General features: G+C 38.7%; 1 protein-coding gene across 1 annotated transcript; it reads left to right on the top strand.

The window, feature by feature from the left end:
• The first annotated feature begins 2,602 nt into the window (after positions 1-2,602).
• Positions 2,603-17,077, top strand: si:ch211-180a12.2 (uncharacterized). The gene is made up of 13 exons (XM_058405910.1): positions 2,603-2,800; positions 6,089-6,376; positions 7,706-8,005; positions 9,537-9,842; positions 9,983-10,093; positions 11,484-11,645; positions 11,911-12,186; positions 12,349-12,399; positions 12,475-12,732; positions 13,606-13,950; positions 14,562-14,831; positions 15,997-16,260; positions 16,519-17,077. Exons 1-13 carry the CDS (start codon positions 2,749-2,751, stop codon positions 16,542-16,544), a joined length of 2,709 nt encoding a protein of 902 aa, XP_058261893.1. The 5' UTR covers positions 2,603-2,748; the 3' UTR covers positions 16,545-17,077.
• Positions 17,078-17,523: the final 446 nt, after the last annotated feature.

Here is a 17,523-nt window from a genome sequence, read left to right as displayed (position 1 = left end):
TTGTACAATTTCTTGGGGATTCTCCACACATAAACTCGACCTGCTATTAGGAATAATGTAAATGATGATAACATCAGACCATATCGTTCCAGACTGATAGACAGATTGGGGCGAAAGACATTGACATCCTGAAACCAGTGAAGCCAGTGATCAGTTTCATACCACTCAACACACATCCATGGTATAATTCTGCTTTCAACTCCAAATTTCTTTCTTTGCACTTCTTTATCTCCAATTTCACTTATGCACAGTATCCATGTTGATTGATGGGATGAAAGGTTTAAACCGCTGTTCTATGTTTTGCTCTGGTCCTACATCTAGATCATCTCCCCCTGAAGGGACCTGAAGCCAAGACCTCTGCTTTTGTCACTTGAATGTCACAAACTATTTGAGTTGAGGTTTCAGGAGTTGAATAAAGTTCTGTGATGAAAGTACAGTCGGAATAAAGTGTTCTGCCGATTCCATGTTCATTGTTGTTAAATACATTGAACAGGCATAACATTATGACCAATGTAGTGTTGGTCCATCTTTTGCTGCTAAGACAGCCCTGACCCGTCCTGCACTGTGTATTCTGACCCCTTTCTATCAGAACCAGCATTAACGTATTCAGCAATCTGAGCAACAGTAGCTCGTCTGTTGGATTGGATCACACGGGCCAGCCTTCTCTCCCCACGTCCATCAATGAACCTTGACCGGCCATGACCCTGTCGCTGGTTCACCACTGTTCCTTCTTTGGACCAATTTTGATAGATACTGACCACTGCAGACCGGGAACACCCCACAAGAGCAGCAGTTTTGGAGATGCTCTGATCCAGTGGTCTAGCCATCACAATTTGGCCCTTCGTCAAACTCAAAGCTTAAATCCTTACACTTGTCCATTTTTCCTGCTTCTAACACAACATTTGAGGACAAAATGTTCACTTGCTGCGTAATATATCTGCCACATCAGACTTATTCACTTCACCTCTCACTGCTCATAATGTTATACCTGATCACTGTATATATTCATAAAGATTTTACAATATTTATAATTAATATATTACAGTACATAATAAGATTAAGAAATAAGATTTTAGATTTTATTTAACTTTAAGATCAGGTATCATCTATTTTTCATGCAGATCGTCAAGTCTGAACCAGTTGGCATTTTCACTCGGTCCATTAAGTATGTTTAACAGTGGCTTCCTTTTTACTCACTCTGTGAGGAGGCTGTGTTTCTCTCAGTCCTCTAAATCTTCCTCTGTTTGCTCTTTCACTTGCTTTCCATCCCCATTTCTCTCTCTCTCTCTCTCTCTCTCTCTATCTCTCTCTCTCTCTCTCTCTCTCTCTCTTAAAACTCAATGGAACAATTTATTGCTATTAAATCGGTGCAGACTTTTGTGAAGCTAATCCCTGGCTGTTTGTTTAAAGCTACAGTCACAACAGCTCAGCATCAGCATTTGGAATTTGTCAGAAAATTGTTTTTGAATGACTTTTATTTTTACACTATATGGACTGATTCTTTACTGATGGCTTAGTAGTTAATGAGCTCTGTGGAATATTAACTAAAATTTACTAAAAGGGTTATGAGAGAGAGAGAGAGAGAGAGAGAGAGAGAGAGAGAGAGACAGAGAGAGAGACAGAGAGTGAGAGAGACAGAGAGAGAGAGAGAGAGAGAGAGGGAGAGAGAGAGACAGCAAGAGAGACAGAGAGAGAGAGAGAGAGAGACAGAGAGAGAGAGAGACAGAGAGAGAGAGAGAGAGAGAGAGAGAGAGAGAGAGAGACGGCAAGAGAGACAGAGAGAGAGAGACAGAGAGAGAGAGAGAGAGAGAGAGACAGCAAGAGAGAGAGAGAGACAGAGAGAGAGAGAGAGAGAGAGAGAGAGAGAGAGAGAGAGATCGACATATTATTTATATCTATTTTTTAATCTTTAATAGTTGTGTTAATAGGTGTTATTTCTAATGAAGCAATTTTTGAATTATAATAGAGAGAGAGAGAGAGAGAGAGAGAGAGAGAGAGAGAGACGGCAAGAGAGACAGAGAGAGAGAGACAGAGAGAGAGAGAGAGAGAGAGAGAGAGACAGCAAGAGAGAGAGAGAGACAGAGAGAGAGACAGAGAGAGAGAGAGAGAGAGAGAGAGAGAGAGAGAGAGATCGACATATTATTTATATCTATTTTTTAATCTTTAATAGTTGTGTTAATAGGTGTTATTTCTAATGAAGCAATTTTTGAATTATAATAGAGAGAGAGAGAGAGAGAGAGAGAGAGAGAGTGGGAGTGAGAGAGAGAGAATGACATTCACCCCTTCTTCCTTTGGTTTGTTTTTCTCCCTCTTGTTCAAGCCTTTGTGGAGGTTACAGTAATTTTTCTGCCCTTGTGTTGTTCTGTGACTCGACATGTAAATAATCACTGTGAGGTCACCAGTGAGTGAGGATTTTAGCTGGGTCACTATACACTGTGAATATAAAGCAGCCTAAAACACTGGAAAGCAGCCAGGTTGAATTTTAAGTGACCACTGTCCTAAAATCTCTCTCTCTCTCTCTCTCTCTCTCTCTCCATCTTCTCACTCTCCGGCAGTGTTTTGGAGAAAGCCATCATTACCAATGCTTTTTTTTTTACTCCTCTTTTCAGGTTCTAATTCTCTGCCCACTTCAAAACCGCCCACTCGTCTCGGCCGTCTATAAAAGCGTGTGTCACTAAGAGAAAGTTGTTGATAAAAAAAGAAAGAAAGTTGTTGATAAGGCATGTTTCCTCAGAACAGTGAAAGGCCATGAAGTTTAAAGTCCTGTTGTGTTTCTGTGTGCTGAGCCAAATACAGCAGGGTGAGTATTCATATGCATTGATCATTTTGTTTGCTGTTAAATCGAACAGGTAAGCGAGTGTTAGGTGAGATTTCTGGGAGTGTCTGTATTACAGTATGAATATTAGCACACAGCAGCACAACCTGTACACACTCTGTTAAATCACAGTCAGTGTTGATGCACTTAGCTAATATTTACTCGTCTATTAACAATAATAATAGTAACAATCATAAATATCAATTTTTCATATTTCATTTCATCTTGTTTGTTTATCTCGCTAGCTAACTAGACATCACATTTTAGATAAACCTGCCTGAAATTTAATTTTTTTTAAATAATTTAATAAAATAATAATTAAAATATTTTATTTACACACCCTCATGATGACACCTAGGATCATGGTGATCCTTTAGATATTATCTGGATATGGAAATGTGTCCAGTTTTCTATTATCAGACATGAAGTAGCGTGTTATAACTGCTAAGTCAGCTTTTCGATCCAAGAAAGCGTTTAATTTTACTTTTGTTTTTTTTGTTTTTTTCCACTGTAATGAATTTGGACCCATGTTGCCACTTGGTCTGAGAATGTTCACTTAATTCTTGGTATCCAGCTCATTCCTTATCAGTGGTTACATAAAGTTTTTTAACACCCTATTGAATCACTCTCAACTGTAAAACTGTAAAACTTTGCAGCTTTAGCCCAGGACTGATGAAATACTTGACAGAAACTCTTGATTTGGTTCCATGATGCTTGATTCAATCCATTTTTCTTCCGAGATAATATGTAAATTAATTCATATTTCTATTTTTTTGGCATCGCACATTACTAATCAAATGCAGCAAGAACTGAATTTATGTCTAAGGCAATAAATGTGTGACGTTGATTAGTTTAATAAATGACCAGAGTGATAAATATGTGTCGGTAAGAAGAAAGAGCGTGAAGGAGTAATGTGCAAGTCAAGGAGTTGGTACATCTTTTTTTGTTAGAATATATGATCAGATAACAGCACAGTGTGATGGAAAGACAGAGGTTAATGGCTCTTATCTTGATCCGACGTAACAGAAGTCGTCAGTTGTTACTGTACAGCGAGTGTTGTTCCACCCAGACGTATAAAGACATCAGTCAGCTCCCAGTCTTTGATGAATAATGTTTTAACTGGGTATTAATGTTAAACGAGGGTGTGAGTCAGATTATGCACTTACGATCACTGTGTGTGTGTGTGTGTGTGTGTGTGTGAGAGAGAGAGAGAGAGAGAGAGAGAGAGAGAGAGAGAGAGAGAGATTTAGTTCGACTTGACAATCTTTTTAGTTCATCATCTGCTTTATTCTGTGCACAGTTCATCTTTATCTTTACCTTGCTTAGTTTTCCTTTTTCCGTTACTGTGGAATCAGTATTATTCATATTATTATTATTATATATTATTATTCATTAGATAGATAGATAGATAGATAGATAGATAGATAGATAGATAGATAGATAGATAGATAGATAGATAGATAGATAGATAGATAGATAGACATTTTCATTTAACAGATACTGATTGCTCACTATTTCATTTTGTAACTTCCTGAGAGCATGTACAGGTCAATATCATCAGTGGGATTTTATTGGCATTCCTCTATTTAGCTTGTAATGAAATATGGTTTCTTTATGACCCTGGGGCAACACATTACAGTACACAAGACTATATAAAGTAAAATACACAACAGCACAGGGCAGTAAAACTACAGGTCTATAACATTGGTTGTAAACTATTGTTTAGTGAAGCATCAATAAGTTTAGTAGCAAAGTGCAGGTGTTTTTGCATCATACTGAGTTAGGGGTTTGATTAGCACAGGTAAGCGATGGAAGGCAGCAGTGTTGAGTAATCTAATGTAAAAGGATGAAAAGTCCATGGGATGGGTGAGAGAATTTGTTCACAATGCTGAGGAATTCCTGGGACATTTTTCTCCGCGTCCTCTTATGAGTAGGAGATGTTTAAGGTGAGTAGTCCTTCAGCTTAGTGTTTAAGGTGTTGGACTACTGATCAGAAGGTTTCAGTTCAAACTCCAGGTCCACCTGCTGGGCCCCTGAGCAAGGCCCTTAATCCTCAATTGATCAGTTGTATAAAATCTGGATAAGAGTGTCTGCCAAATGCCAGAAATGTAAATGACTGTCAATCTGATTTTTTCTACATGAAACGCCAATCAAATCAAATCTGATCAATAAAAAGTCAGCAAAAGTCCCGCCCACCCATGTATTCTGTTTCACAAAAATTATACATTAATATGTGGAAGAAAAATACCTTGTTAAATAAGAGCAGAGCAGCATTACTAAACTTCTGTGTGAATACAGTGTCATCATTTCGACCAAACTCCAGATAAACCTCATCTGAAAACACGTTAAATAAATATACACTGATCTGGCATAACATTTTGACCACCTGCCTAATATTGTGTCGGTACCACTTCTGCTATCAAAACAGCCCTGACCCAACGAGGCCTGGACTCCACTAGGTCCCTGAAGGTGTGCTGTGGGTATCTGGCACCAAGATGTTAGCAGCAGATCCTTTAAGTGCTGTAAGATGTCCTCCATTGGCCCCACCTCACAACTTACAGGACTTAAAGGATACTTTTGATAGATACTGACCACTGCAGACCGGGAACACTCCACAAGAGCTGCAGTTTTGGAGATGCTCTGATCCAGTGGTCTAGCCATCACAATTTGGCCCTTCGTCAAACTCACTTAAATCCTTCCACAGTGGAATGAAACAATGTTCTTTAGGACCTTGGAGATACAACACAGGACTCAGAGGTCCAGATTTGATGTAGCTATAGACTGCTGAGCTTCTGAGTTACAGTAGAAACTCTTGGCTAGTTTGTAGTGATCTGTCCAAGAGGCTTGGAGATCCAGTGTCATGGCATTGATGGTGGTATTAGTATGAAAGGTGACAAACCTGAGTGGAGATGAGAGAGCTGGACAGATTAATGGCTAATCTGCATCAGTCTATTTAGTTAGAGACGAACTAACAGCTAAATCCTGGAGGATATTCAAACAGAATTGTGGGTCATGTAAGAAAATCAGAAAATAAACCTTATGTACCACTGGATATCAGATATGCAAATAGTTCAGAGTGCATTTTTCATTTAATCTGTTACTCAGTCAAGCTACAAGAACTAAGACTGCTATTCAACGCAGAGTATCGATCTACTCAACATGTTTTCTTCTTCTATCTGTTTGTAACATTATACAACTTCTTTCTACAGTTTTAGCGTTCTGGTTTATATCTACATGATGTTTCATTTCTCATTTCTGTCTTCTTCCTTTCAGTATTTCCCACAGAGATATCAGTGAATGTGAGCTCCTCTGTTATCCTGCCCTGTACGTTCCATCTCCAATACGACGATTTAATTCTCAACATCACCTGGTCCTTCAACGGGTCAATCATTTCATCCAGTAATCAAACGGAAGGTGAATTTCCCGTGTCAGAAAATGGATTCAAGGGAGTTTCCCAGCTGAAGCTGTATAATGTTACGCCACACAACCAGGGGGTGTATGAGTGCCATGTGAAGACCAATCTAACCAATCAGCTCAGTAATGTCACACTCAACATTTTGGGTAAGTTTCATTCTTTACCTATTGTGGTGAGGATGACTTTTTATGAACTTTTAACAAAACTTTTTTTATTATTTATATAAGAAAATGTTCATTTAATCATCTCGTACAGCTATATCATTTCATAAGGTGACGGTTTTGCAGAAAACTACTTGAAATTTCAAGTACAGGATTCTTCCTTTACCTGAAGACACACTTACAATTCCTTTCTATGAGAGCTGTACAAAGCCAAAGAACATGGCTGAATGTGTGTTGTGATGATGTCACCCAATGCATCTTGGCCCAAATCTGTAGAAAATCTTCAGTAATTTTAGATAATTAAGAAATTAGGAAAATTCTATGAATATTATGAAGTTTACTCTATTTTTTTTTTGTTAATTTCTGTCATCACAAAATCCTTAAGGGGGATTACTAATGGTTTACTTGACAATGATTTACTTTTGATCTATAATTTCAGTAAAAGATTTCTTCTTTCCAAGTGGTTTTGTCAGAAATATCACAAAAGAATAAGACAACATATTTTTATTCTTCTCCTGATCTTCAGTAGATTCAACTGACTATAAGGCAGTGGTAGTTTAGAGGTCAAGGTGTTGGACTATTGATCAGAATGTTGTGAGGTCAAATCCCAGGCCACCAAGCTGCCACTGCTGGGTCCTTCAACAAGGCCTTTAACCCTCAACTGCTCAGTTGTGTAAATGAGATAAATGTAAGTCGCTCTAAGGGTATCTGCTCAATGCTGTAAATGACTTGTTGACTATTTTATAAGGGGTGAATGTGTTAAGATCAGATCAGATCAGATCAGATAAGATATGATAAGATAAGATAAGATAAGATAAGATAATGAAAGGAAATGAAAATGATAACGGAAAAGATAATATCAAGGCAAGGTGACTTGAAATTATAAGAGATATTATAGAAAGACTTAAAAAGACTTAGCATAAGTCAAAAGATAGTAGTAGTAGTATCTTCTTTATCTTTTTCTTTAGCAGCTAAAGAAAAAGAAAACGAAAATATCAAGGCAAGGTGACTTGAAAGTCTAAAAGATATTACAGACATTAAAAAGACTTTACATTAAAGATAACCAACTATATAACAATTAGAAAATTTGATTGACAATTAGAAACAACTAGAAAAAACAGGCATAACATAAGGTCTAGCAGCAGTAAGTAAAGGTGACTTGACCTTGGGTAGAAATTTAGAGCTGTTCCATAAGTTCTAGGTATTCTCTTAAAATTTTGAGAACACTTTGAGAGCAAAACAAATCATTTCTGTTTACTATTTACTTCCATATATGAATGTGCAGGTATACATCTCACTCTTCTTCATTCACAGCTCCACCGTCCGTCTTCGTGCCCTCTCCAGAGGTGGTGTTGGGGCGAGAGAGCATAGTAAAGTGTGGGGCAAAAGGCTTCAGTCCTCCTGGCATCACATTCTCCTGGATGCGAGCAGGCAAAGAGATCAGAGCTCCTCGTAAATCCAAAATAATTCACACAGAAGATGGTCTATATGAAGGTGTCAGCCAGCTGGTGTTCATTCCTGAACTTGCTGATCGAAACGCTACGTATGCCTGTGTGGTGGACCATGAAACTCTGGAGAAACCGCTTGTGAGAGAATTCAGAATAAACCTCACCAGTGAGTATTACTGATAACCTGGGGGATGTCACTGGAGTCTGTTAGTTTAATGTTACTTTAACTTTATTCAGAACTTTAGCAGGAACATATACTGTATATATATATATATATATATATATATATATATATATACAGAAAAAATATATATATATTTTCACTTGTACATTGCTAATAGACTTAATTTAGTTCTCTGCAGAATACACCAACTATGACCACCTGCCTAATATTTTGTTGGTCCCCCTTTTGCTGCCAAAACAGCCCTGACCCATCCTGCACTGTGTATTCTGACACCTTTCTACCAGAAACAGCATTAACTTCTTCAGCAATTTGATCAACAGTAGTTTGTCTGTTGGATCGGATCACATGGGCGAGCCTTCACTGCCCAAGTTCATCAATGAGTCTTGGCTGTCCATGACCCTGTCTCCGGTTCACCACTGTTCCTTCCTTGGACCACTTTTGATAGATACTGACCACTGCAGACCGGGAACACCCCACAAGAGCTGCAGTTTTGGAGATGCTCTGATCCAGTGGTCTAGCCATCACAATTTGTCCACAGGCTGTCAGTGAGGCTTCTTCAGGACTGATTTCTGTTCACACTCGTCTTGGTCTTGTGCCTTTGGCTGAATAAAAGTCATGCTTATATTCAATATAACTGCACTACTGCAATCTCGTGATATTGTGTTTTTAAATCATGACACTCAATCATGAGAGTGTCAGAAGGTGTTAATTCAACCAAACAGTAGGACTGACAGCATCAGAGCTGGCGGTGAGACAAATCAGAACTAGTAACAATTTACACAAGGACTGGTATGGCAGCCTTAAAGTGACGACAAACAAATGATATAGATAAAGCAGTTCTGATGTGCCAGAGACTTCAGCAGAGAAGTGGTATCCCAGTGGTTAAGGTGTTGGACTACTGATTGAAAGGTTGTGAGTTTAAATCCCTGGTCCACCAAGCTGCCACTGCTGGGCCCCTAAGCAAGACCCCCAAACTGCTTAGTTGAATAAACTTAGATAAACATAAGTCGCTCTGGATAAGGACGTCTGAATTTCTTTTGTCTCTTAAAGATTAAGAGAGAAAAGTCTAATGAGAGAATTACAGCTGTTATAACAAGTGATAATCATAAGAATGACTTGTTTCATGGACATTCCACAACATTAAGACTAACAACAAAAGGATAAAATATACTGTGGTGTTTTTTGTGGTATAAGAGGAATAAGATGTCCTGTTATTGGAATGTCACTGGACTGGAGTGGATACAGCATGCACTGTTCTGTTTTATTCCTTCCTTTATTAAAACACAGTGTCATCATTTTTATCTGTTTATGGTTGCATACTGTTGCAGAACATCCTTGAGATAAATTAGTTCCTATTATCAGCTTTATCTTCATGTTATCTTAGTCTTGTGTACATGTTCATATATCCTTCCACTCTGTGTGTGTGTGTGTTTGTGTGTGTGGGTGTGTGTGTGTGTGGGATGAGATGACTAACGTCATTTCTTTCAATCTTCCGGCTCTTCCTATCTTCCAGTCCTCCCCAAAGTCAGCGTGTCCGTCGTGCCATCCTCTTCACGCTCATCCCCCCTCACTTTAGCATGCGATATCAACGGGTTCTACCCCCAGGATGTGTCTGTGCTGTGGCTCAGGAACGGTACTGTCCTACCCGAGACTTCACAGATCCAACAGAACCAGGACGGAACGTACAGAATGCGTCGATTTCACACTCTCAGTGTAGAGGAGAGAGAAAGAGCCGGACAAGTCCAATGTGTGGCTCAACAAGCTCATGTATCCCAACCAGCTTTGAGCTCCATCGATCCATCAGCTGCGGATACGTTGGGTAACTTTCATAAATGTTCTGTATTTTCACTGAATGGTCTTGAAGAGCGTTCCTGAAGGAAGCTTCCCTTCTTCCAGAGGAAGCTTTTTGAGATTTTTTTTTCCATGTCTCATAAGTGTTTATTGTCCTTCTTTTCTCAGTACAGAAGCTTGTTCTGACTAAATCTGCAAAAGCATCAGTGGCAATGATGATCATCTCCTTGGTGCTTGTTCTTCTGCTTTGTTTTGGCTTCTCCTGGAAGAGGAGAGATGGTGAGACAGCATGGAGATACAAACACACCTGAATAAACATGTTGCTAGTTTTTCATGCCATGTTGACTGTGCTTGACGTCTGGGGTTGGACTCCTACGAATCTTTATACCAGGGAATAGAAGTATCAAAGATATTAGGCAACAGGCCACATTTTACTGGCTGGACCAAAAAATATGTTTAGAAGATCAATAACACATTAAAAACTTTCCATTTTCAATGGGCCTGTGCTGAAGGTAGCCTCAGAGTCCTGCTCTTCGTCCACCTCAAGGCATGTTGAGATGAGCTGCTCTTCTACTCACCAGATTTCTAACATTAAAGTGATTATTTGAGTTACTGTAGCCTTCCTGTCAGTTCAAACTATTCTTCCAGTCACATCTGGCTTGGACTCACAAATTTAAAACAAAATGATGTAAAGAAGACTTTTTTTTACCTGGCAGACAGAATTCATTTCCAGTACCAATCTTTATTGTCAAGGTCAAAGTTCAAAAGTCATTTTCTACTAGGCAGTGAAAAAGTTGAAAGGCCACTCATTCACTGATAACAGAGGGACTGGCTAAAGACACATTATAGACACCCCTCCAAATCATAGAATTCAGGTGTTGTTTTTCAGGGGTTGGGCTCGGCCCCTTAGTTCCAGTGAAAGGAACTCTTAATGCTTCAGCTTCATACCAAGACATTTTGGACAATTTCATACTTTGAAAGTGAGTCCTGACCTCAACCCCATAGAACACCTTTGGGAGGAATTAGAGCGGAGACTGCGAGCTGGGACAAAACTGGGACGTCTGCCTTTCCATGCACATGAATGTAATATGGAGTTGCCCCGCACTTGGCAGCTATAACAGCTTCAACTCTTCTGGGAAGGCTTTCCACAAGGTTTAGGAGTGTGTTTATGGGAATTTCTGACCATTCCTATAGAAGTGCATTTGTGAGGTCAGGCACTGATGTTGGATGAGAAGGCCTGGCTCACAGTCTCCGCTCTAATTCATCCCAAAGGTGAGGTCAGTACTCTGTGCTCTGTGAATTATAACCTATTATGACTGGTCCTTTTTTCGTACCATACAGTGTAAACACTAGTGCTGTGCATGAAAAACCCAGTTTCCTAAATTCTCAAGTTCTTTTGTAAAGATATATGTTTACACACTCACACACTTATTCTGTTAATGAGGACGTAACACATTTTGTCAGCAGTCGGGTTTAGGGCTCTGAGTTTACTGCTACATTTTGCCCCCTAGTGGAATAACACTATTATTCAATTACAATCCACAAAATGATTTTAATTTCGAACATGGAACCTGGTGTATGTTTGACACCACAGCTTTGTATAGAATAATGACCTTGACTTGACACAGAAAAGCTATAATGTCTCCAATTACCTCTCTTCTCCTCATAGAGAAACAGAAAAGTTTAAGTGTGTCTTGCATCATCCTGCCACCGAGGGTGGTGGTGGGACAGAAAGGCCGGGTCACCATCAGCATAGAAGGCAGAAGAGCAGATCAAGTCCAAACTGCCTGGTTTCTCAACGATGTCCATATTACAGATACGTCTTACACAGGTAACCCAAAGATAAAAGAATATTTACTATGTGATTTTATTGTAAAGAGTGTGTACGTGTGTGAATATATAACCCAGAGCAAGCATCAGAGCAGTCAGATCCTCAGTCACACCCAGACGAGGGTGTTTATATTCTCACTAGAACTCTAGACAGTGAATGAATCATCATCATACAGTATGTAAATAGAATACTGGGATTGTAAGTATTATACTGGGAACGGACTGCCCGTTATTCACCTTCTCTGTTTCTTTTCCTGGGTGAGAAGAAAGCAATGGCTCTAGAAGTCACACTCCGAGGACATCCCGTGTATCTCTGTTGTCAGAAAAAGCCCCTCTGCTGGCATCTACTGCTCTGGGCTATTACAAAATGCACACTCGGAAGCCCCTGCACTCGACCGGCCCCAACAAACAGCTCCTTTCCTCCTTCACCTTCATCCCTAACCTGTCTGTTCATAAGGGGGCCGTCTTCAAATGCCAAATCTCCTATAAAGGGAAAGACAAGATAGTGATGGAGAGAGTGTCAGAGAAGTTTACTATTCTGTGTAAGGAAATGACTTTTGGATTTTTGTTATTATTGTATTTTTACATTTAAATGTTTCTTTCAACAAAGAAGCTATTTTTGATGCTGTTTCATCTATATCTTTTCCATATACATATTCCCATGGTATTATTACATTTGTTTTTTGTACATTTTTTTGTACTAGCACCACCCGAGGTTTCAGAAATCCAACTCTCCGAACCAAATGAAGAGACAGGTATGAACGAAGAGGCACACACACACACACACACACAGCAAAACAAATGTCAGTAACACCCAATCCTTTCCCCAGGTATCGTGATACTGACCATCGAGGCCTCCCACTTCCACCCAGACGTCATCACCTTCCGCTGGTTCTGTGAGGGGGGAGAGCTGTGCCCCGTGGCTGTCCCTGCAGCCCTGGCAGCACCACGTCCTGATGCACAAGGCTTCTTCTCAGCCCGGAGCCAGTGCAGGTTACCCATGTCTGAGCTAGAGAGAGGACAAACTGCAGTGTGGGTCACTGTCCATCACATGTCTCTCAAACAGCCAATCAGACGAAAGACCAAAGGTGAGCGACTGCAAGCTAAAGGTGTAGGTTAAAACGTATATTGTGCATAATATTACAGTACATTTTATTTATTTGCTTTCTTGTTTGTTTACTTTCAACTGATATTTAGGTGTAAGACCTCTTCTGTGTATATTCACACTAATGTCTAAATATCATATTATTTATTAATTAATTACAAAATACATTTATTTATTTATTTATTTATTCAAGAAGTATGTTTGGTTATTTGTTTGGTTGGTTATGAGTTGGTTTGTATTTATTTATTAATGTTTAAATTGAGGTCTGAAACCTCTGATATGTTGTTTATTCATTGGTATATAAAGAAGACATTATTTGTTTTTATTTATCTATGCATTATTATTTATTAGTTTGTTTTTCGATGTGTTTGTTTGTTTAATAATGTCTTAATTTCTATCCAATTTAAAGTGATCACATCTTGCACAATATTTTTGTGTAAAACATCTTATATAATAATAATAATTTATATATACGTTTATTTTATTATTTTAATAGAATTCTATTTAATCGAATTTTTACACATAATTATAAATCAGAATAATATACAGTTATTTATTTTGCCATTATTTTTACTTTTGATTTATATTTATATGTAAAAATTCTTACATAATTTCAGCTGAATGTATTATTTATTCATGAACATGTATTATTTATGCATTCGTTTCACTGGTGCCGTCTGGACAAACATGAAAGTAACACGCATAACTAACAGAAAACTGAAGAAGAGAAGACAGAAGCATTGAAAGTGAAAGTGTATAGAAGAATGATGAAAGTAAACAGGGCTAATGACAGAAATAAAATAAACGTGTACGAATAGAACTGATAATACAGTACATTTCTTTCTCCTTTTACCAGGGTTCATAAAGAAGCCCATTGTATCAGAAATCAGCTGCACATCAAGCCCACAACAGGGACTTTTAACGCTGGCCTGTAGGCTCTCAAGCTTCTACCCTCCTGAAATTGCAGTGAAATGGCTGAAGCAAAGCAACAATGGGGAGATGGAAATTAAGAAAGAGGAAGGGCTGGTGGAAGTATGGGGGCCGATACAGACACAACTGAGGACATTTCGAGCCACGGCTGTGCTGACGGAAGTGGAGAACGGGCTGAAGGATGTAGATAAGGATGGAAAGATTGTGTGCAGAATCGAGCACTGCTCTCTGCTCGAGCCCATAGAGCGAGTCTGGACAAACTCTCAGTTTGGTAAGGCGTTTAATGCACATTAATGGAGTCTGAGTCTAAAAACATATCATCAGTAATGAAAACACAAACCGAACACAAACTCAAACACAAATACCTTGTTGTTCATCAAAATACATCAAAATAGATCGGTATCTACGATCCTGTATCTTAGACAAAATAAGATAAGTTATAAATACTGTGTATTATGAGAGTAATGAGAACATGGTGTATAAACAGGACATTCAGATATACACTGGTTTTCATATATATTCACTCTCCTTAAATTTTTCCACATTTTATGTTGGAATAAATCTGGATTAATGGAATAAAATAACTGGGTAAAGATTAGCCAAGTCATAGAAGCAGCCAAGAGGTCAAGGGTATCTCTCTCAGCATGATGCTACCACCAGCGAGCTTCAGTGTGTAAACAACAGTTTCTCAGAAATATAGAGGTCTCTGTTTTAAATAATGTAGTCTTCAATGAGTAAATTAATTCTTCTACTGGTTTTTGACATCTCCACCATACTGGAGTTTAAGTTAATACAAATATGGAGTCTTAGTGAATAGGACTGTACTACACTGAAACATCTTTTCATTTACTTCATGGTCTTTTCAATCTTTTATCTGTCCAGTGGCTCCCTCCATCCCCACGTCCTTGTCTGTTAACTGGAATAATGATGGTGTAGGGGTGTTTTCCGTGTGCCTGTCTGGTGGTGTTCCGTATCCCACACTGCAGTGGGCTGCAGGGGGCTCCACTCTCATCCCACTCATCTCCAGAGAGACAGAGAAAGTGACAGACAAAGAGGGAAGTGAGCTACTCAGTGTCTGTGCCTTGGTGAGGTCTGCAGAACCGCATGGAGACAAAGCCAGCTTACAAATTCTCCAAAAAGGACATCAGTGCAGTGAGTACATCCAAGCTGTACATGGATAAACTTGGAGATGTTATGGGTTAATTGTGTCTGTTATGGTCAGTTCTGTATATCTAGCACTCTGTAAGAAGCCGATGGAATTAAATAGACATTGCTGTAGACTTTTGAATTGGTAATGGAAGTGTACAAGGGTTAATAATAAATAATGTTAATGTTGATATGAAACTTTTCAGAATTTTAGCTAATTAGAAAGCTAGTCAAGCCTGTTTTAGAGTGTGATAATGTGCTCTTCATGGCAGATGATGATGATGATGACGATGATTGACCTGAGATCACAGAAAATGGCATTGTCCTAAAGTCATCAATCTGGGTCCTTTGAATACAGGCTTGAAGTAATAAAGATACTTCTTCTGTCTATTAGCATGTTTTATTTAGATTTGGCCATCACCCTCCTGGTGGTCCAGTGGCAGGATGCTGCGCTCTCATTACCACGGCCCGGGTCCGAGTCCCGGACAGGGAGCTAACCCAGCCACTGAAGAGTTAACTCTTTGTGCCAGTCCCAAGCCTGGATTAAATGGGAGGGTTGCATCAGGAAGGGCATCTGGTGTAAAACCTGTGCCAAATCAAAACATGTGGACTGAAATGATCCACTGTGGCGACCCTGACCAGGGAGCAGCTGAAAAAACAACAACAACATTTACATTTGGCCGTTATCATGATTCTAGTTGTATGATGTGCCTCCATACCTCAACCTTATATCAGTGGTTTTTATATGAACATCAGCAGCAGCAGTAACGCTCACACTAAATAAGAAAATTCAGATTTCCAGAATTTCCAGTTCTTCAGTCATCTTCAGTGAAGCAGTAATAATAATATAAGACTTTGGAAACAAGGCTGGTAAATTAGTTAGGTAAATTCTTTCTTCACATATCCCATCCTTGGAGGTTAGGGTCAGAGCACAGGGTCAGCCATGATGCAGCACCCCTGGAGCAAAGTGGATTGGGGGCCTTGCTCAGGGGCCCAACAGTGGCAGCTTGGCGGTTTCTGGAACCCCGATCTTCCAATCAACAACCCAGAGCCTTAACCACTTGAGCTACCACCAAACAGGAACAAGCAAGGAGAAAAACTATAGATAGATGAAGGTGTCATGTTCGTTAGACTAGTATAATCAGTTAAACATACTGTGTTTGTTCAATAGATTCTCAGTCCCCAGAATTGCAAATTGAAGCAAACGACGAGACGGCAGACGGTGGACGAGGACAAGAGAAGCAAATGGAAAGAGCTGCAGTGACACCAGACTTCACAGACGAGACCACGACAGAAGTAGGACAGGCCGAGTCTTTGTATATAAACACGGTATATGTGAGGGAAAAAAGAAAATGGGCAGAGAGAGAGTGTCTGAGAGTGACAGTGGAGATTACCCATCCTGCACTTCACCTGCCTGTTTACTGCACCTGGACAGGTAACTTACACATGAGCATCATTTTGTTAAATCGAGTCATATCTTTAGAATTTAGAACAATTTAGATTCATCCAATATATTCACATTTTATCTAGATTATTTTAAGAAACAAGATGGCACATTAAATATTTCTTAAATTTCTTTCAGCCCTATTTTTCTCTATATGCAACTTTACGATCTAATGAAATTATTAATAAAGGTTTGTGCCTATTGAAAATATTTTACAGAATGTGATTTCTGCTTTTGTTATACTTACAGAGCCTGGAGAGGAAGTACAATCCTAATAATGAAGTAAAAATATCCAGACAATATTTTTTTTTTACTCATTACGTTTACAACTTACAGCATGTATTGTTTTCATTTATATTTTAATTCCTATAACACGATGTATTTCTGTTTTAGTTGGAATAACTTATTATTTTTGTGTATGTTAAGTTATGAAGAATATTCTGTGTTTATCTGCATCGTTATAACAATACGTTTCACTGGTGGTGTGTCCTAATGTGTAACACTACTGTATAAAGGCAGTGTGTGTGTGTGTGTGTTGGGGGGGTCAGGGCGTGGGTTGTGTATGGCATGTTAGTTATAATAAAGCTTTAATAACTGGCAAAAGTGAAAGATTTAGGTCTACAGTGCCATTCTTACACATTAAGGAGCTGGTGTTGTTTATGAAGCATGAAACTTAATGAAAGTAACATAACTGATAAAAACAAGTTGTGGTAAATGTGCATGTCTGTAGAGTTTATTAAATAGCTTAGTAAGTTTATTAAAATGCTTTATTAAATAAAGATGAGTGATAAAAATGATAAAAAGATAATTCCGTGCTCTTTCTTTAATTCTTAGTCATACCACAAATTATATAGGACAAATTATATTGACGTCTTCCATAAAAGTAGAAGTAAAAAATGTTTCTTCAAATGAATAATGATCAGGTTTATAATTTGGGAACTGTTGAATATTCACGCCCCTCATTCTTGATTACTACTAAAGAGTCGTTCGCGAACGAGTCGACTCTTTGAACCGGCTCTTTTAGGAGCGTATCTGAAGAGCCGTAATCAACACTTTCTGCTGAAAATTAGTTGTGTTCACACTGTTATAGTGTATTGAGCGGGGCATAATAATCTAATAATGCAGAAATTCTCTTTATATACTGTCAATGTGGCATGTATGATGGCATGACGGTTTTATGATTCATTTACATGGAACATTTTATAATAAAAACAATGCACAGTATAATCTCATGTTATACAGTTAATCAGAATG

The sequence above is a fragment of the Hemibagrus wyckioides genome, linkage group LG13, assembly GCF_019097595.1.
Source record: "Hemibagrus wyckioides isolate EC202008001 linkage group LG13, SWU_Hwy_1.0, whole genome shotgun sequence".
In the NCBI taxonomy this organism is placed as follows: Eukaryota; Metazoa; Chordata; class Actinopteri; order Siluriformes; family Bagridae; genus Hemibagrus; species Hemibagrus wyckioides.
Note: the sequence above shows the minus strand (reverse complement) of the source record. Positions and strands in the feature narration are given on the sequence as shown.